The following is a 16,485-nucleotide window of genomic DNA, read 5'->3' on the forward strand; positions in this document are numbered from 1 at the left end:
TTTTTATTCTAATCAGGTGAACAGATTATTATCCTCATGGATCTTGTAACTCATTGTGTTCGGATATATCAATGTATTCCAGGAGAAGATAGCAGAAGCAGCACATACAAAGGTGATAAAATCCATCGCAGTCTGAGGAAGCAGCCACAGGTTGAACGGCGTGGTCTACATGATTCTTTTGCGTTGTATTCAATAGGTTAACCGACATTATTGGGTGGTACCGCTTAAAGGGAAATTACAGACTTTTACAGACTTTAACTTTTTAATAGTTTTCGTGGCTGCCTGCAACAATTTCTACAAGCGAGAGCTTTGTAATGGCAGTGCGATCTACACGTGTTTTCCACACTGGCTGCGAAAACAGCAGCTTAACAAAATGCTTTCAACTCCGCAGGAAATTTATCATTTGCTTTTCAATATATATGGCTGCGACGTTTACCAAATCTACATGGTCTGCGGCAAGATGCGCATGCAATGGGCGTACATGCTTCTCCTTGGAATGCATGCAACCAAGGAGGGAATAGTATACAGCGCCGCTATTCAGTTTTCTCGTAGTTCCTTCGGTAGCCGGTATGGATTCTGCGCCATCCGGGCCTGTTAAGTTCCTCGCATTTGCGAGGAGAGCAGAGAATTAAAAGCATCAGCCTCACTATTTCAACAGAGCTCATTAGAAACAGGAGCAAACAAATGCGATGTTAGTATTGTGCGTTACTTGAAAAGAGGAAGATAAATGCATTTGCGGGTTCTTTTTTTCATTTTCATTTTCAAATTACAGTCTGGTGTGACAGTTAATACACATAACATAACACAACATATATGATACAAAGGGCCCTTGGCCGGGTCCTCCCGTGCTCCATAAATAATATAGTTTTCATGAAGTCCATCGCTTCATTAGGGGCAATCTGAGTGCACGTCAAATATATTACGTTACAGTTGAGCTTGTAAAATGTTGAAGGCTTTTATAGTTTAGCAGTTACAGTTCATTGAGGGAATGCTGCCTGTCGTGACCAGGTGTCAAGAGTTTTCAGTCATATATTTTCAATATTTCTTTTCAATATTTTCTTTTCCGATAGATCATCACTGCGCGATGGTTTCTGAAAGTTTTGCGCGCAGTAGCGAAGAAATTAAATGACTTATTGCACTTTTTAACTTTGCAACAGGACAGGCAGAGATTTGTTTTGATGCACGAGTATTATTGCATTTCAGTTACCCAAAGCAAGATCCCGTCGATGCATGGATGCCTGAGCCAGGTACGTCGTAGATTTTGCTTTCGCTTGAAAGTACTCTTTCTGTGATTTGTGGAAACAATTCTTTCTATTGCTGTCGCCCATGCTGTGTAATCTTGTACACGATTAGGGAGAATTTATTCATGTTTCAAACGATGGATCAAACCAGCGCGCTCGTTAGATTTACCTGTAAAATCGGTTTTAAAGCACTCACCTGAAACTTTTGGCCGACCACACTAATATTCTTATTGGCAGTGAGCTCGTAACAGCTACTGTTGTAAAAATGTGTCTCATGGCTGGATAACGCAATTATTGTAGTAAGGAACTCAGTGTTCAAGATACCCGACACAAATTACGTAAAAAACGGAAAAGATCTGAAAGGCAGCTACGTTGAAGCCATTTCGCTTTCGATACTTAGACATATGCTAGTGCAAAAAGTTTATAATATTGTTGGCCTTTCAGGACCGCAACAATGCCACCAGAAATTAATTTTCTAACAAATGGCTTGGGCAGTCATAACGTACAAGATGAAGGAGACCGGAAGATGGGCTGTGCACAAGACAATTTCAACCCTGCCAACCTGGTAATGCACACTTGAAAATATTTTGAACGAATAAAAAAAATAAAGGTTTTATTTTCAAACATTCAGTCTTAAGGATTTGTACGGATTTGACGAGCGACCTACATTCAATCAGTAAACGTTGACAGTCCCCTTTCCTGTTTGCCTCGGTGGAATCGTTAGTCGATTCTATGCAAAAGAATCGATTTATATATATTGTAGTTATATTTCATTTTACATACCTACTTTCAATTTGACTAATAGACTGGTAAGCTAAGAGAAACAGAGCTTTTTATTTTCCAGCATTCTGGCCATGTTATAAATTGTAGTTGCTGTAAAAGGAACAACTTCCATACTTACTGATTTGGTTTCTGTTATGGTTTTTTGTCTACCATTTTGAAAATAGCGCCTAAATATGTTCCCAAACGGGAAAAAGACCGTACAATCAAAGGACGAAATTCACTTCAAAATTACCACATTGTTTTTCTTAGAGCTCATATTTACACTTGGAAACATCTACGATAATAAAGTGGAAACGGTACGAATATTCAGAGGGCATTCCTGTCCCTTGCAAGCAACAAAAATAATTCATTAAAAGTTCCTGTTAGGCAAAATTGGTACTTCATCTTGATGTAGGCGTTTTTAAGCGCAAAGACAAGGACAAGAGAGGCGACGTACACACACAGGCGCTATCAACTGACTTTATTAGCGGACGTCAACACTTAATAGGCCGAAGGGTGGGACAGAATGAGAGCACAAAAAAGCCTTCAAAAAGGAAAACTCTAAAATCTCATGGAATGTGTTCTGATTATATGTGTAAATATAGGCTGGCGGCAAATAAAGTTCAATGGTCCACAGTGATATGGTGTGAAATAGTCATGTTATATCAGATGTTCACAAACTTTAGGTTGGGGTGCTGCATGCGGGTGTCACAAACTTCCACATTGAATAGGCCTGACTTGTAAATAGGGCCACTAAAAAATTTAATTAGCAACCCTGCCCGTCACCCGCGCAAAGTATGAATTCCTCATGGCGTCAAAGTGCAATCTTAGCAGACAAGTAAAAAATAACGCACACTAATGGTATTCTTGATGCGAAATCTGAGCGCAACATTTTAGGTTTCGGGTCTCCGTGATACCTTTAGAAAACATATCCAGAGAGACATCATCATTATCATCATCAGATGGACTATACCCACTGCCGAGCGAAGGCCTCTCCCGCTTTTAACCAATTAACCCGGTCTGTGCTAGCTGCACCCACTTGAACCCTGCGAATTTCTTAACCTCATCCAACCAACCAACTTTCTGCCACCCCCTTCTACGCTTTCCTTCCCTTGGAATTCATTTGCTACCCTAAATGATGGTTGTCCACTCTACGCACTACTTTCCCTGCCCATGTTCTTCTTATTGATTTCCACTAGAATGTCATTAACGAGTTATTTCCCTGCGGGCTTCGTATCTCTTAGAGACATATGTACACACAATTCAAGACCATGCTTTAGTATCAGTGCATGCATGGTGTTCTTTGAAGTACCAATCTTGCCTCGCTCCGCAGTTGTAGCTCAGTGGTGAGTTTTAGCGATGCCTTAGACAGGATCCTGAGTTTGATCCTTGCTGCATCGGCCACGTTTTGATGGAGCCGAAATGCGAGGCGCTCGTGTACTGCGCAACATAAGCGCACGTTAAAGATTCCCAGGTAGTCACAGTTAGCCGCACCTCTCCATGTTAGAGTCTCTCAGCCTGAGTAGTTTTGTGAGAGGGAATCTGATAAACCAGCTCATACTGATTTCGCAGTCCTTGATTGTCCAGGAAAGGAGTTGCGGTAAGTGAAAATGGCGGAGATAAGGTTGGAGCTATATACCTGTTCATTTTGGGGTGAGTAAAGCGACCACACATATGAAATTACAATTTCACGTGTAGCTGCACGCATTCTTCTTGCTTTCGGACACGTTTTAATTCATGTTGATATTGTAGAAGACGACGGCATCCGATGCGGAGCGTAAGAAGTGGCCGTTTAACATGAACGATAGAAGGCGTCGTCGCTGGCCTGGAGATCGCAGGTGGTCACCAGCAAAGCTGCACAGTTCGCTAATTCGCGGATTCGAAGCGTTCTCGGTGGCATAACGACGTAACTTTTATGTGTCCATCACGCGATGCGCGAACTCACACTGCGTCAGCTGAGCGTGCCTTCGTTCTTTTCCATCCTCCGCTGCATTCTTCGTTCGTTTTGCCGGCTAGAACACCGATGCAACAGCTCAACACGTTAACCGGCCTGTTAAGACATACATTTTAAATGGGGCTTCCTAAGACGCTCTAACCTGTTTGACCACTGAAAAAAATTGGTTTTTTAAAATATATTAGTGAATTTTACCAATTTATTATATATTTTAGTAAACAGGTAAGCTGTGCTGATCATTTCGTTATGAAATCCTGGAAATAGACTGAGTTCTCTTTATCCCCCATATATTTTCTGAACACTTATCTAAATTACCCAAACAATGATCTACAGGAAACATGCTACATGACTGCAGAATGAAGCTTCCCTATCAAGGGTTCCGAGCAGCATAAATTAAATGGCTTCAAAGCTGTTCTTTGTTGACTATCTGCGGAGCCGTGATTCACGGCTAGTAATTCCGAGCAAGCGAAATAATGATGGCCAGCACGTTACTCTCTAGCAGTAACTGCAGTTGACAAACCGCGCCCTAAGCCCTCGGTGGGTAGGACGCTCAATTGCTCAACCTAAGGATGCGGGATCGAATCCCGGCCTCGGCGGCCGCTTTTCATTGCGGGCGACAAGCAAGGCGCCTATGTGCTGTGCGATGTCAGTGCACAATAAAGAGCCCCAGGGGGCCGAATTGCCAGAGCCCTCCACTACGGTGTATCTCACAGCTTTTTAAACAGTGACCCAAACCAAACCAGTAACGGCCATTAAACACGCAGCAAAACAAAGAATAGTTTGGTGTCTAGGGTGTGATGTCCCAAAATGACTCAGGCTATGAGAGAAGCAGTAGTGGAGGGCTCTGAAACATTACACCATCTGCAGCTCCTTAACGTGCACTGACATCGCACAGCATACGGGTGCCTTACGTTCTGCCTCCATTAAAAAGCAGCCCCTGCGGCCGGAATTTGATCGTGCATCTTTGGGCAAGGCGATTGCCCTAACCACTGTACAACCACGACGGGGCGCAAAAAAAACGATGTGCGAGTAGTTACCGAGATTCTACCTTTTGTCACTGAGGCCTTATAGACCTAGCATAGACATCACCTAGCATAGATTCAGTTTCCTTTGAAGCTGGTTGAACTTTTCAATCACTTAAAGGCACATAATATAGTTGAAACATTAGGGGACAATTAAGAACTGCGTCAAGAGTGTGATGCGACAGCGGCTTTGGACCTTAGTAATTGCACGCATAGTGATTAGCATACAATGATAAGATACTATTTCAAGTGCAGGATAACACGATATGCAAATAAACTTCTTCCCAACACGCGCTACCTTCCTAGTCCGTTTGCTTGTCATGCTCGGAACCTAAAGGCCGTGGGCTTGAATTCCGACTCAGATGCACAATACCTAAAACAACAACTGAGCTAAATCAAATACTTTATAAATCAATATCATATTTGATATTTAGCCACCTTTATAACTGCCGTTAAGCGCTGTTAGAGATGTTCACGATTGCTACAATGGTAAAGAAAAAAGAGGTGGTTTTCTTGATCTGCACTGCAGACACTGTGCAGATTGTGAACCTGTCTTTGAGGCATGCAAGGTCATCGCGAAAACCCCTAGCAAACTCACCCGTAAATGATCGAAGCTGAAGCCATAGATAGCCTAGGTGACATGTGTATTGCAAAACCGTCTGTAGGTTTATCGCAAGAAGAACCTAATTATCTGAGAAACCATTGATAATTGTTAATCCTCCTGTCTGCGTACTGCGTCTGCGCAATGCGTTGTCACGCCGTGTATATTTACTGCCCTGGATTCCGTAGTAAACTGTTGGAAGGTAGCGCTCGTGCGTGTTCTTGCTTGTTCCTTGTCCTGTCTCTGCGCTAGTTTTGTTGACATGTGGTAGCTTAAGGCTCTCGCGTCACACTCTTAAAGGATGAGCTTAAGTATCCCCAGTAATATAGCACCTTACACTGATAGGGCGTGATAGGGAAATAATGTAGCAGGCAAAAGAAGCTTCATCCAAAAAACAGCGCGAACAAACCAAAGTTAACCAAGGTTAACCAGAGTTCATCACATGGTAGTGACGTTTGAAATGTAATACGCGGGCCACGGTCCGACTGTTTGTTGTGTGAATCTGCTTTTAGCAGGTACCTGGGTTGCGGCCCATCCAGTACCAACATCCATGCCTCAGTCGTTAGCGACGAGCCATATAGGGGACTCTGGTTTATAGAGAGAATCTCTCCATCTCAGTCAGCCTGGTGTTTTCTGTAGCAAGAGTTCATGGCTTTCATGATGACCATAGGTGGAGACGGGCTTATGCCAATTTCAGCAGTCTGTTTCAGCAGCGGTCTGTTCACTGGAACCGGAACTGCTTACGTCTACCGTGTTCAGAACGTTACCAAAGTAAGCTCATATAGTGTCCTACCGAGTGCAGTTCACTACTTCGGGTACTATATATGCCTTCCGCATGCTGAAGAGAGGCAAGCAATTGCAGAAGTTATTGTTTGGCTAATGTACGACTAACTTCATTGGTAAACACAGCACTGAGATTAATGAAGGCGAAAGACACGCTATCGAAAGGTTTGTCAGAGCGATGCTCAAATAAGCGTCATCCAACCAGCTAGAAACCCGTGGCCGCTATCTGTAGTCTTTGCGAAGGAAAATACAGGACGCTGGGCATCCTGTGGACCATGAATCCTAAGGATATATTACGCATATAACACAGAAGTACGTTTAAACTCGGTCACGTTCAAACGACTTCTTCTACCGAGTTCAGCAAGCCAACTACTTCTTTTCAGTATATACCTAGGAAGTGCTTAACTACGAATAGAGCTGACAACAAAGACCCCGAGAAAATTGATTTCATGACACTGGACGTAATCTACTAATTCCGCCTCCTCCCCTTTGGGCTCTGCTGCGCTTCTGCAGCCTCCACTTGTCACATATTTAATAGCGGTGTGATAATCACCGTTCTCACATACTCAAAGCATTCTGATCGACTCTTCAGGGGGTTTCAATAACTTCCTTTAAAAACTTCCACAAAGCTTATGCATTGGGGACGCGTTTCTATGAAGCTTAGGAAATATCCGTACAATCGCGAAAACAATTGTAATCAAGTGCTGCGCTTTCAGTTCCTTAGCTTCTGATTGCTCATGTTGCATTGTATATATTTTTATCCAAGAAAACCTTACTCTCGTCCCTCTACCTGCATCACCTAGCTTATCACCGCCGCGGTGGTGCAGTGGCTACGTTTCTGATCTGTGCTCGAGGTTACGTGATCGAATCCCAGTCGCAGCGGCCGCTTTTAAATGCAGGTGATAAGCAAGCCACCGGTTAAAGAAACCCAGGTGGTAGAAATTTTAATAGCCCTCAACAACGGCTCCTCTCATAAGTCGCGTTCAGGTGTTAAACCTGATAAACCAAACCTAACCACGTATATTCGTTTCTATCGAAAGATCATAATCCTTGGACTCATGCTCACTGCAGCAGAGGCTCAGTCCCTGGGCACGCAGGCACGAAAGGGAAAGACCCCTTTCTGACTGACTCTGCGATACTAAACTGAGGTAGGGTTGTTGACAGTGTGATATCTTACTCTCCACAATATAAACTAAAACAAAAATATTCGCCATAAGTAGTTTGAGTTCGGTGGCAGCCAAGCTTTTATTTCCGACGGTCAGTTTTCTATGAAAGCAACATACATTGGGGCTGTACACTTCGCAGTAAAACGACGAACCTAATTATAAGAACAAGAGCAGCTTAAAGGTCGCCCGCACAATAGGAAATCTAAATCAGCACAATGTTGTTTTGGCCCTGAGACAGTTTTATGTGCGGTGTCTGTAAATGTGCCAGGAGAAAAGCCCTAGTGAAAAAACCCTATGAGTCACAATAACCTCATAAAAAATCTCATACTAAGCTCATAGTAATTTCACACAAATCTAATATAATCTCGCATTACACTCATTCATCATATGAGAAATATATGATAATTAATGCCATTTGTATAAGTTTAGTATGAGAAATCTGCATGAGGTTATTGCGACTCATTCGGCTTTTTTTTCACTAGGGCAGGCTGCTACAAATAACCACTGTTCTGATGAAACGCAGCTTAACTCGTTGATTCAAACATTGTGCATAAAGATTACAGTTTTCCTACGAGCAAATAAATAATTCATTTCCACAAAGTATTGTCAGATAAACATCTTTATTCACTTATTGAGTGGCAGAGTTCCATCGCCTAGCTCAGCCTTATTTTTTGATGCACGAAAAGGATTATTTTGCGAAAGATTTTTTTAGACTTTACTTGACAAGTGCCAATGCAGCTGTTCACCGCCACCTTTGCTAATTGCAGATGAGTACCAGATAAGGCAACAATCCACATTACTAAAGTCATAGGTTTAAACATAGACATTTATTTTTGTTCAGTAAGACTTCTTAATGGCCGCGCTTTGGTTTGCTTAATTCACATTTTTCAAGTTCGCTTAGCTCTATTCAACCGATAATCAGGCTGCTAACTAAATAACCGTTTTTGCGCCACCGAAATAGTACGGGGAGTTGCAAGCTGTAATGAAGTATAAAGTGCTGCGGCATAAAGTGCAAACTTGCATTGCTGTACGCTCCGACATGATAGAGCGGTCTTCAGGGAAAGGCCGAGTCAGTCTGGTCTTCGTATCGATGATCTTGACTTCTTTGAACACCCGAGTCGCATTCCTGGACAGGGTCCAAGGGTCGGAAGTTTGCCACAAGAGAGGCCAAGCCACACGACAAGATGTTGACCATCAGCTGAACAGGCTGAAAAGCAATGAAATAGACCTGTGGCTTTAATTTTTTAGTGCAACGCGCAGTGCAGTCTAGTCAGGGCAGTCCAGTCCAGTCCAGTGTAATACAGTGTAATTTGGCAAACCACCAAAACATTTCTCACGCATTGCAGTTTTCCACTAATAGCGATGATGCCTATACTTAATGAGTTCTGTGATTAATTGGATTAAAGAACTTCAGTGGGGCCACATCGCCATCAAAACTTCCAACCGTAGCCAGAAAGCGTATCGGCAACATATGATATTGTTTCAGCAAATACTCAGACCTTTTTCTGCGTTCGATTATTCAACTCTTTCTTTCAGGTGCCTTTAGCACAGCAACCAATTTAAAGTAAGAAGCATATTTCTGAACAGAATAATGGTAAAATGAGGTAATTGCTAACATAAAGCTTGCAGCAAATTGACAGCAGAAAAAAAAATGCTTATGCAAACTATTAAGCCAAGTCTGTCTTAAGCGGTAATTGGCAGCAAAGAAGCACTAACATCAGAGCTCTGGAGTGTGCTGATCTTTCCCTGGTTGTACAAAATGCACGAAATTTTATAAATGGCGATACGCAACTGAACAATAATCAGAGCGCTTTTAAAAAGGTAAATGCCATGTGCAATTTTCTGTTCCACGTATATTTTAACATTATATTGCAAAATAATTTATGGACAGGCCTTAATCAGCGAAATGAGATATCGAAGCCGAAGATATAACCCAACCATCGTAGTTCAGCGAGCACATCAACCGCCGTACATTTAGCCTTTCTTTCCAGTCATCAACTGCGATTTCGTCCTCGATGTAATTACCCTCCAGAAAGCAGCCAGTATAGCATTATTTTGTGAAATAAAATGCCTGGTGTGCCTCAACAAGCAGACTTTGCACGCGTCAAAGGACTGTTCAGATAAGAATGATGTGTACTTCAAAATTCCTTTAATGGTATGTGGACAATAACTGCATGCAATAAGTTTTTTTTTGTAAAATTTAGATATACGACTCATTCTGATTTTGAAAGACATTTTTTGGCACAAAGCAACAAAAGTTGCATAGAAAAATAAATTTTAAAATTCACATTTTTTCCCATCTAGTGACATTGTCAAAACTGGCAACATCAAGATCAAAACTAACTACTGGACCACCATTCATAAACTAAATAGCAGTGTAAAGAGATTATAGGTTGCATGGAAAAGCGCCTTTCGCCTCTGGTTTCTAGCCGAAATGTTGGCCGCGAAAATATCTTCGGTTCGTTTTGTTTTACCTTCCGTACCTTCCGTCCCATATTATTTGCTTTCTGAATCAAACTAACTGATATATAGATGGAGACATAATTGAACTGCTGACCAGATTCTTTTCGAATCTGCGCGCTAAAATATTCAAATTCCTGCTGGCGCAGTTCTCATTGATTAGAAGTTTCAAAAATATTCGTCCGGAAATAAAGTCATCAACTTAACACTCATTGCAGTAAAATGTTTAGTAACGCAATATTTTGATTCCTAATAAGCCCTTGTAAATACCTGTACATTCGAATCAAACAATGAGCTGTCTGATTAGAATATCCGTAATAGAAGTGGCACCCCAAGTGATATACACGTGACAACTTCCAACGTCTAAATATAGAGGGAAACTGTTACCCATATATGGACTTCCTTGATTCGATTGAACTGTTTCAAGTGGTATTAGGTGCTGGAGTTTCCTTCATCGCCGATTTTTAGCACATATCTTCTGCCTTTTGTGACCAGCAAAGTTATAAATAACTGCGTTGGCATGATCCGTTTGGAAACCCCGAAGAAGGAGACCCTAACCTCCATCATATCCTCTTGCAGCTGCAATTATTCCGTTAAGGCCATTGGTCATTTGTTCCATCTCCTAGTATCAGGAGCCAATTACATATGAAAAAAAAATATTGCCGGACAACTGGACACGACAACGCTAAAGCTGGAGGCTGTAGCAATAACCTCACACAACCTCGTCAAATCACATAGACTCTCATACGGTGCAGATCATTGTCAAAAAATGTCTTCCATAATTTATGTTAATATACAAAAAATTATGAGATCCTGCGCAATTATATGCGACTTGTATTTGATTTCTTACGCGAATTGAGTGAGACTGTGTGAGAAAATGTGACGTTGTTGGCTCATGAAATTTTTTCAGTAGGGTAATTATTGTAAGTTCGGTTCACATTCCTTACAAGTCTCATTAAAATAGCGCGGGGCTAACAGTACAGCATATGGTTGGGATACACCTGCACGATTCCGGAAATGCAGGCGATTAAAAAGAGAGGAAAGGGGTATAGCGAAAAAAAAAGAGAAAGGAAGCATATTTTTTTTGTCTTCTGTAACATAAACTGCAAAGCAGCTTGAGTAGACCCATTAAAATATTTATTGCCTTTTCATATTGGCTTGAAGGCTCCGAATGACATCTGCAGAGGACCCGCACACATTCTAGTACAATAAATTTGATATTACTCGCAAATTTAAAGATGTATTCATAACTTTTCGAATTCACTGAAGAGAGATAGCAAGCAATGAATGGTTCGCAGTTTTTTCAAAGCTCATGATATTTCGCTTAGCACATCGAGCTTTCTTACCGCCGTCACGAAGGTTGTTGCAAGGCTGTTTTCAACTGTCCCAGTTGTTTCATGCTGCAAAACAAAAAGAAAATACATTTGTAATAGCCATGAACGTGAACAACAGATAAACATCGATTTTACCGAGTGAACACTTTTACAAACAAACCACGCTTTGTTTACTTTATTCTTATGTTAGAAAGCTTCATCATAGTCAGAAAAACAGCATCTGAAGCGGAGTAATACAACATCACACCACTTCCAGGACAGCGCCGGCCTATTAACTGATTGATTGATTAATTGATGGAAATACAAGGTGTGTGAGGTGATATATGCCCTTATCCTATGAAGTTTTAACCGCTCCTAGCAGAAACGACGGCACCTTCTCATCATGTGACCCTTATCAATGTATGATATCGTTTTCGCTCAGTCAGCTAAAATAACTAAGAACCTGATCAAAAATTGTTTGCATTAAAGGGCCACTGTCCAGGGAAGGCCCTTTTAAGCAAAGGAGCCCAGTGTTTCGATCAGGTACCGGAGATAGTCTGTGCAAAATGCTACAGTGACACGCGCGCCGCAAAGCCTCGGAAATACAATTCAAAGCTATCTCATGCTCTCCTCCGGGTAGCCAGCTTCCCCGTTTCCTGCGCTGGCCCGACGAGCCACAGTAATGACGTACGTACCGCGAACGACGTCCATTGGTCCGTCTCTCTGACTGACGGGAGAAGGATGGGTGTCTGCCGCTCGCTGCGCGCTTCTCCCTCGCTACGGCCAGACTGAATCCAGCGGCGCGCGCTCCCTCAGCCGTTTTTTTTTTTTTGCGCTCGCGGGGTGCCACGCCCCACCTCCCGCCAAACGCGGAGGAGGAAGAGGAATTTGTCTTGCGTAGGCTAGACGACCTCGGGCAAGAGAGTGAAAAACCTTTGCGAGGGAACGGAAGGAGAGAAGCATGACAGAATCGGGTGATTGCGGTGGCTGTAATTGCGTTACTAGTTAAACTTTTCAAAAACATTTTGCGGCCTTGCGTTCTAGGGGCGAAGTCTCAGTCACCGGGGAAGAAAATATTTTTGACCGGAGGGTGGACAGTGGGCCTTTAAGCGTCATGCTAAAATAATTTATTTCGCTGAGTTGTAGAGGTGTGCCTCAAACATTTGTTCAGATATATGTGTACCACTGCACCGGCAGCATGATACTGTTTTCCTATGAATTAATAGACGCGAAATAGGAAATATCGCGCGAATTTGCATGTGCGCTCCATAATTCAGCGCTCTAGCAGTGCTTGGAGAGAACGATACTTCCGCGCTGGCTATAAGCAGAGCATGACTGCTTACTGTTTGACCAGCCCAATGATGCAAACCTTTAGCTACGCACTCAACGATTTTATTTTATTTTTCCCGCTCTGGGGGGGGGGGGGGGGATGAAAAGCTCAAATGTTCGATAGACACACCTAAGACAGCCTACGTTAGAAAGGTGAAACTGTTCCTTTTTGCGCACTCGCATTTCTTTCACTGAAGCTCTTTCTGTGGGATAGTTCTTTCTGCAGGATAGTGTACAAGGGCCGGCAAGGGTCTGCGAGTTATACTGCGATGGTAAAGCGTAGAGTTTTGTGGGAGCACCAAGTGCAGCTTCCGTTGCATGTAGAGCTTTGTTCTTGCGTAAAAAATGCCTAACACAACGTTCCTAACGGCCACAGCTCACCACCATCAGGGAAAAAGGTTGAACATCCACCATGCCTTGTTGCAAGGCAGAGAAGTTCCTTTTGGGAGCACGAGGGATTCATGCGAGGTGCTAGTGGCCGCTACAGTCGCTGAGCCGTTGCGGAACCGGACAAGATGGGAAGGCGATGCCGCGTACGAGATGACGATGAGGTAGTGCGATGAGTACGTCTCCGTCAGTGATATGGTCAGAAACAAAGGTAAGTAGTTTTTCGCACTGAGGAGGCAAAACAGTATCAGCTGCGGCAATGAGGGTATAATGTCGTTCAGAAAAGTCAGATGCAAAATCACTGTCTGTCATATGGATGACACGGTCGCTCGCCAAAGGAAATTAACACTGAAGCAGCTGACAAAAAATCCCATCCAAAAATCATCAGATGCACACAAGATGAGAGCACAGCAAACTGCACATGGTGGCGGACGCCGTCGATAACACCTCGCACAGTGCACTTTGTTGAAGGGCGCAGAGAAACGTCATTGGCTCCAAGTAGTTGAGGTCCATCATATGGTGCCGTCACTTCTCGTAAGCGGTAGCACAAATTAGCTTGAATAACAAATTGCAGCCCCTATCAATCAAAGCTTCGACCAATACTCCTTCAGCGAAAACAAAAATCAGATTGTGCGGGCGATCAGGAGGACTTTTAGTAAGCTCGCTAAGTGCAGTTTGACCTCCGGCTACTGCATCACTTAGTTTCCCGAATGGCGGACAGGAAGAGTTGTTGCGGGCGGAGAGGAGAAACTGAGCGGTGGTATGGGGATTGGGAGCGGCGTCGAGACACATCGGCTTCACTAGGATCAGACGAGGACACTGGAGGCGGAGAGGACCGACGAGAGGGGTTGGGAATAAACCGGCGTTGATAATATGAAGTTGAAGGCAAATCAGTTTCGAAGGCGTAGTAACCATGGCGCTCGTTCTGGAGGCGGCGGTGACAGAAGCGGGATATGTGTCCTCTAATGCCACAGTAGTAACAGACTGGTCGAGAGGGGCGCTAAGGTGCGTAATAGGGTGACGCAGGTTGAGCCGTCACCATTGCATTGATGTGATTGTAGGGCGGTGCCAGTCGGGGCAGCGGAAGAAAAGGAGGGGGTGATGCTGCGACGTGCGCGTAAGTCGGTGCTGGGCGGGGTGCAGGAGGGTCAGACGCCATAGGTCGGGTGATTGTTGCCAGCTCATCTTTAATGATATTGCCGAGACCGGAGTCATTAGAAGGTACGAAATAATGATCGCATCCGTCTCGACAGACAGGCTTGAAGGCTTGGAGCTTCTCCCGGATGATGGCTCGAATCAGTGTCCGCAGATCGAGGTCAGCAGAGGTCGGGCTAGTAGCGATGCCGGGCTGCACTCGGGAGGACTGCAGCTGGTCGATGCGTTGGCAGGTCGCAATAATGGCGTCAACAATAGAAGGATTCTGGGCAATTAGCGTCTTATAAACCACAGAAATAAGTCCTTTCAAGATGTGGTGTACGCGTTCAGGTTCCGGCATGGTGGGACTAATACGCCGGCAAAGTGCAAGTATGGCCTCTGTAAGACGCATAAGACTCATCGGGACCTTGGAGGCGAGAAGCGAGATTGTTCCTCGCGACCTCAGTCCGAAGTGCCGGGTCCGCGAAGTATTGGCGGAACCGCTGCTTGAATATGGCCCATTAGTGGTGTGGAGTTCGAGGTTAATAAACCAGGTTCTGGCGACCTCAATGAGGTAGAAAGAAACATTCAGAAATTTTGGAGTATTGTCCCACCGGTTGTAGTTACTGCAGCGTTCACAGGTGTCGAGCCAGTCATCGACGTCTTCATCGCGACGACCAGCGAACAGCGGCGGGTCGCGTTGTCGTGTGGGCACAGTCGGAGAGGACGGTGCAGCGGAGGTAGACGGTCCTGCCGATTCGTGAGTACTTTCGGTAGACATAACGATGGTGGCAGGCGGTAAACAAGGTAAACAACGCCCGGAACATAACTCCAGCGAGAGGCAGGGCACAAAACAGCAAAGGCGATCAAGTCACACCTCCACCACTTATGGAAGAAGGCCAGGTGGAGACGGCAAGGTCGAGACGCCAAGGCAAGGGATCCCGTGTCTGTCGTTTATTCCGATGAACAAACGAGGCGCGTGCCACCGGTGGCGCCGCAGGAAGATGAAGATGATGATGGTATGTACACATTGCCAGGGTCAGATGCCAATGGCGGCCTGTCCAGCGGAGCCAGAAGTCCTTAGCACCCCCTGCTGCGTCACAGGTCTGACCGCCGCCGTGGTCAGTTGTTCCGCAGTCGCTGGTAACTGAGGGCCGGGGTTTTATGGAGCTTATCATGAGAGGTCATTGCCGATTACTGCACCAGGGTGGCCAACTCCTGTTCTGGTGAGGGAGCGCGTTGCTGGAGGTGTTCACCGGCATCAGGTCGCACCCCAAGCCTGTTTATGCAATTCCATCGACACGCGGATTTTTTGTTTTCTTTTTAAATCCGGTGGAGAATTGCGCGGCACCGGGATTTGAGCCCCGGTCTCTCGCATGCGACGCGGACGTTCTACCGCTACGCCACCGCGGCCGCTAGATCTAAAGCCTAGATCTGAAGAAGGGACGAAACAGATTAGTAAGAAAGAAGCCCATCAACGAATTAGCGGTGAGGGGGAGGGCAGAAGAATTCAGGATCTCGCTACAGAATAGATATTCAGCTCTAACCGAGGATTGCGGCCTTACCCTGGAAGCAATGAACAATAATTTCAGAGATATCATTACTGACTGTGCGGTAGAAGTAGGCGGTAGGATAAATAGAGTGGATACCGGTAAGCTGTCAAAGGAGACGAAAGATTTGGTTAAGAAACGTCAGAATATGAAAGCTTCCAATCCAACAGACCAGATCGAATTGGCAGAGATATCAAAGCTAATCAATAAGCGCAAGGGGGCTGATATAAGGAAGTATAACATGGAGAAAATGGAGCATGCTGTAAAGAACGGGGGAAGCCTTAAAGCAGTAAAGAAGAAATTGAGCATAGGCAAAAACCAGATGTATGCGATAAAGGACAAGGCGGCAACGTCATCACCAATATGGACAAGATAGTCAAAGTAGCCGAGGAGTTCTATACTGATCTCTACAGCAGCCAACGTTGTCAGGACCGTAATGAGATTGGCGGCTAGGAAAAACAGTCAGATGTTCCACCAGTGACGAAGGACGAGGTCAATACGCATTAGAATTTATGAAAAGGGGGAAATCAGCTGGAGAGGATCAGATAACTACAGATTTGCTAAAGGACGGGGGGGATATCGTGCTAGAAGAACTGGCCACCGTGTATACACTGTGCCTAGTGTCATCGACGGTACCGGAACCATGGAAGAATGCAAACATTATCCTCATTCATAAGAAAGGGGACTCTAAGGAGCTTTAAAATTACAGACCTGGTCAGCTTACTGTCTGTTACGTATAAGGTATTTACTAAGGTAATCACTAATAGAATCAGGACAACCTTA

General features: G+C 44.3%; 1 protein-coding gene across 10 annotated transcripts in view; it reads right to left on the reverse strand.

Moving 5' to 3' along the window:
- Positions 1-8,132: 8,132 nt before the first annotated feature.
- LOC146173805 (uncharacterized) overlaps positions 8,133-16,485 on the reverse strand; it is a 71,106-nt gene continuing 62,753 nt past the window's right edge. For all 10 annotated transcript variants that reach the window (XM_084584218.1, XM_084584214.1, XM_084584211.1 and 7 more), the window contains 2 exons: positions 11,336-11,389; positions 8,133-8,736 (listed from right to left, as the gene is read on the reverse strand). In XM_084584218.1, coding sequence (XP_084440344.1) covers positions 8,584-8,736; positions 11,336-11,389 — 207 coding nt within the window. In that variant the 3' untranslated portion in view covers positions 8,133-8,583. The remainder of the gene's footprint in view (positions 8,737-11,335; positions 11,390-16,485) is intronic.

This window comes from Amblyomma maculatum, chromosome 11 (assembly GCF_055883805.1).
Source record: "Amblyomma maculatum isolate TAMU_Amacu chromosome 11, ASM5588380v1, whole genome shotgun sequence".
In the NCBI taxonomy this organism is placed as follows: Eukaryota; Metazoa; Arthropoda; class Arachnida; order Ixodida; family Ixodidae; genus Amblyomma; species Amblyomma maculatum.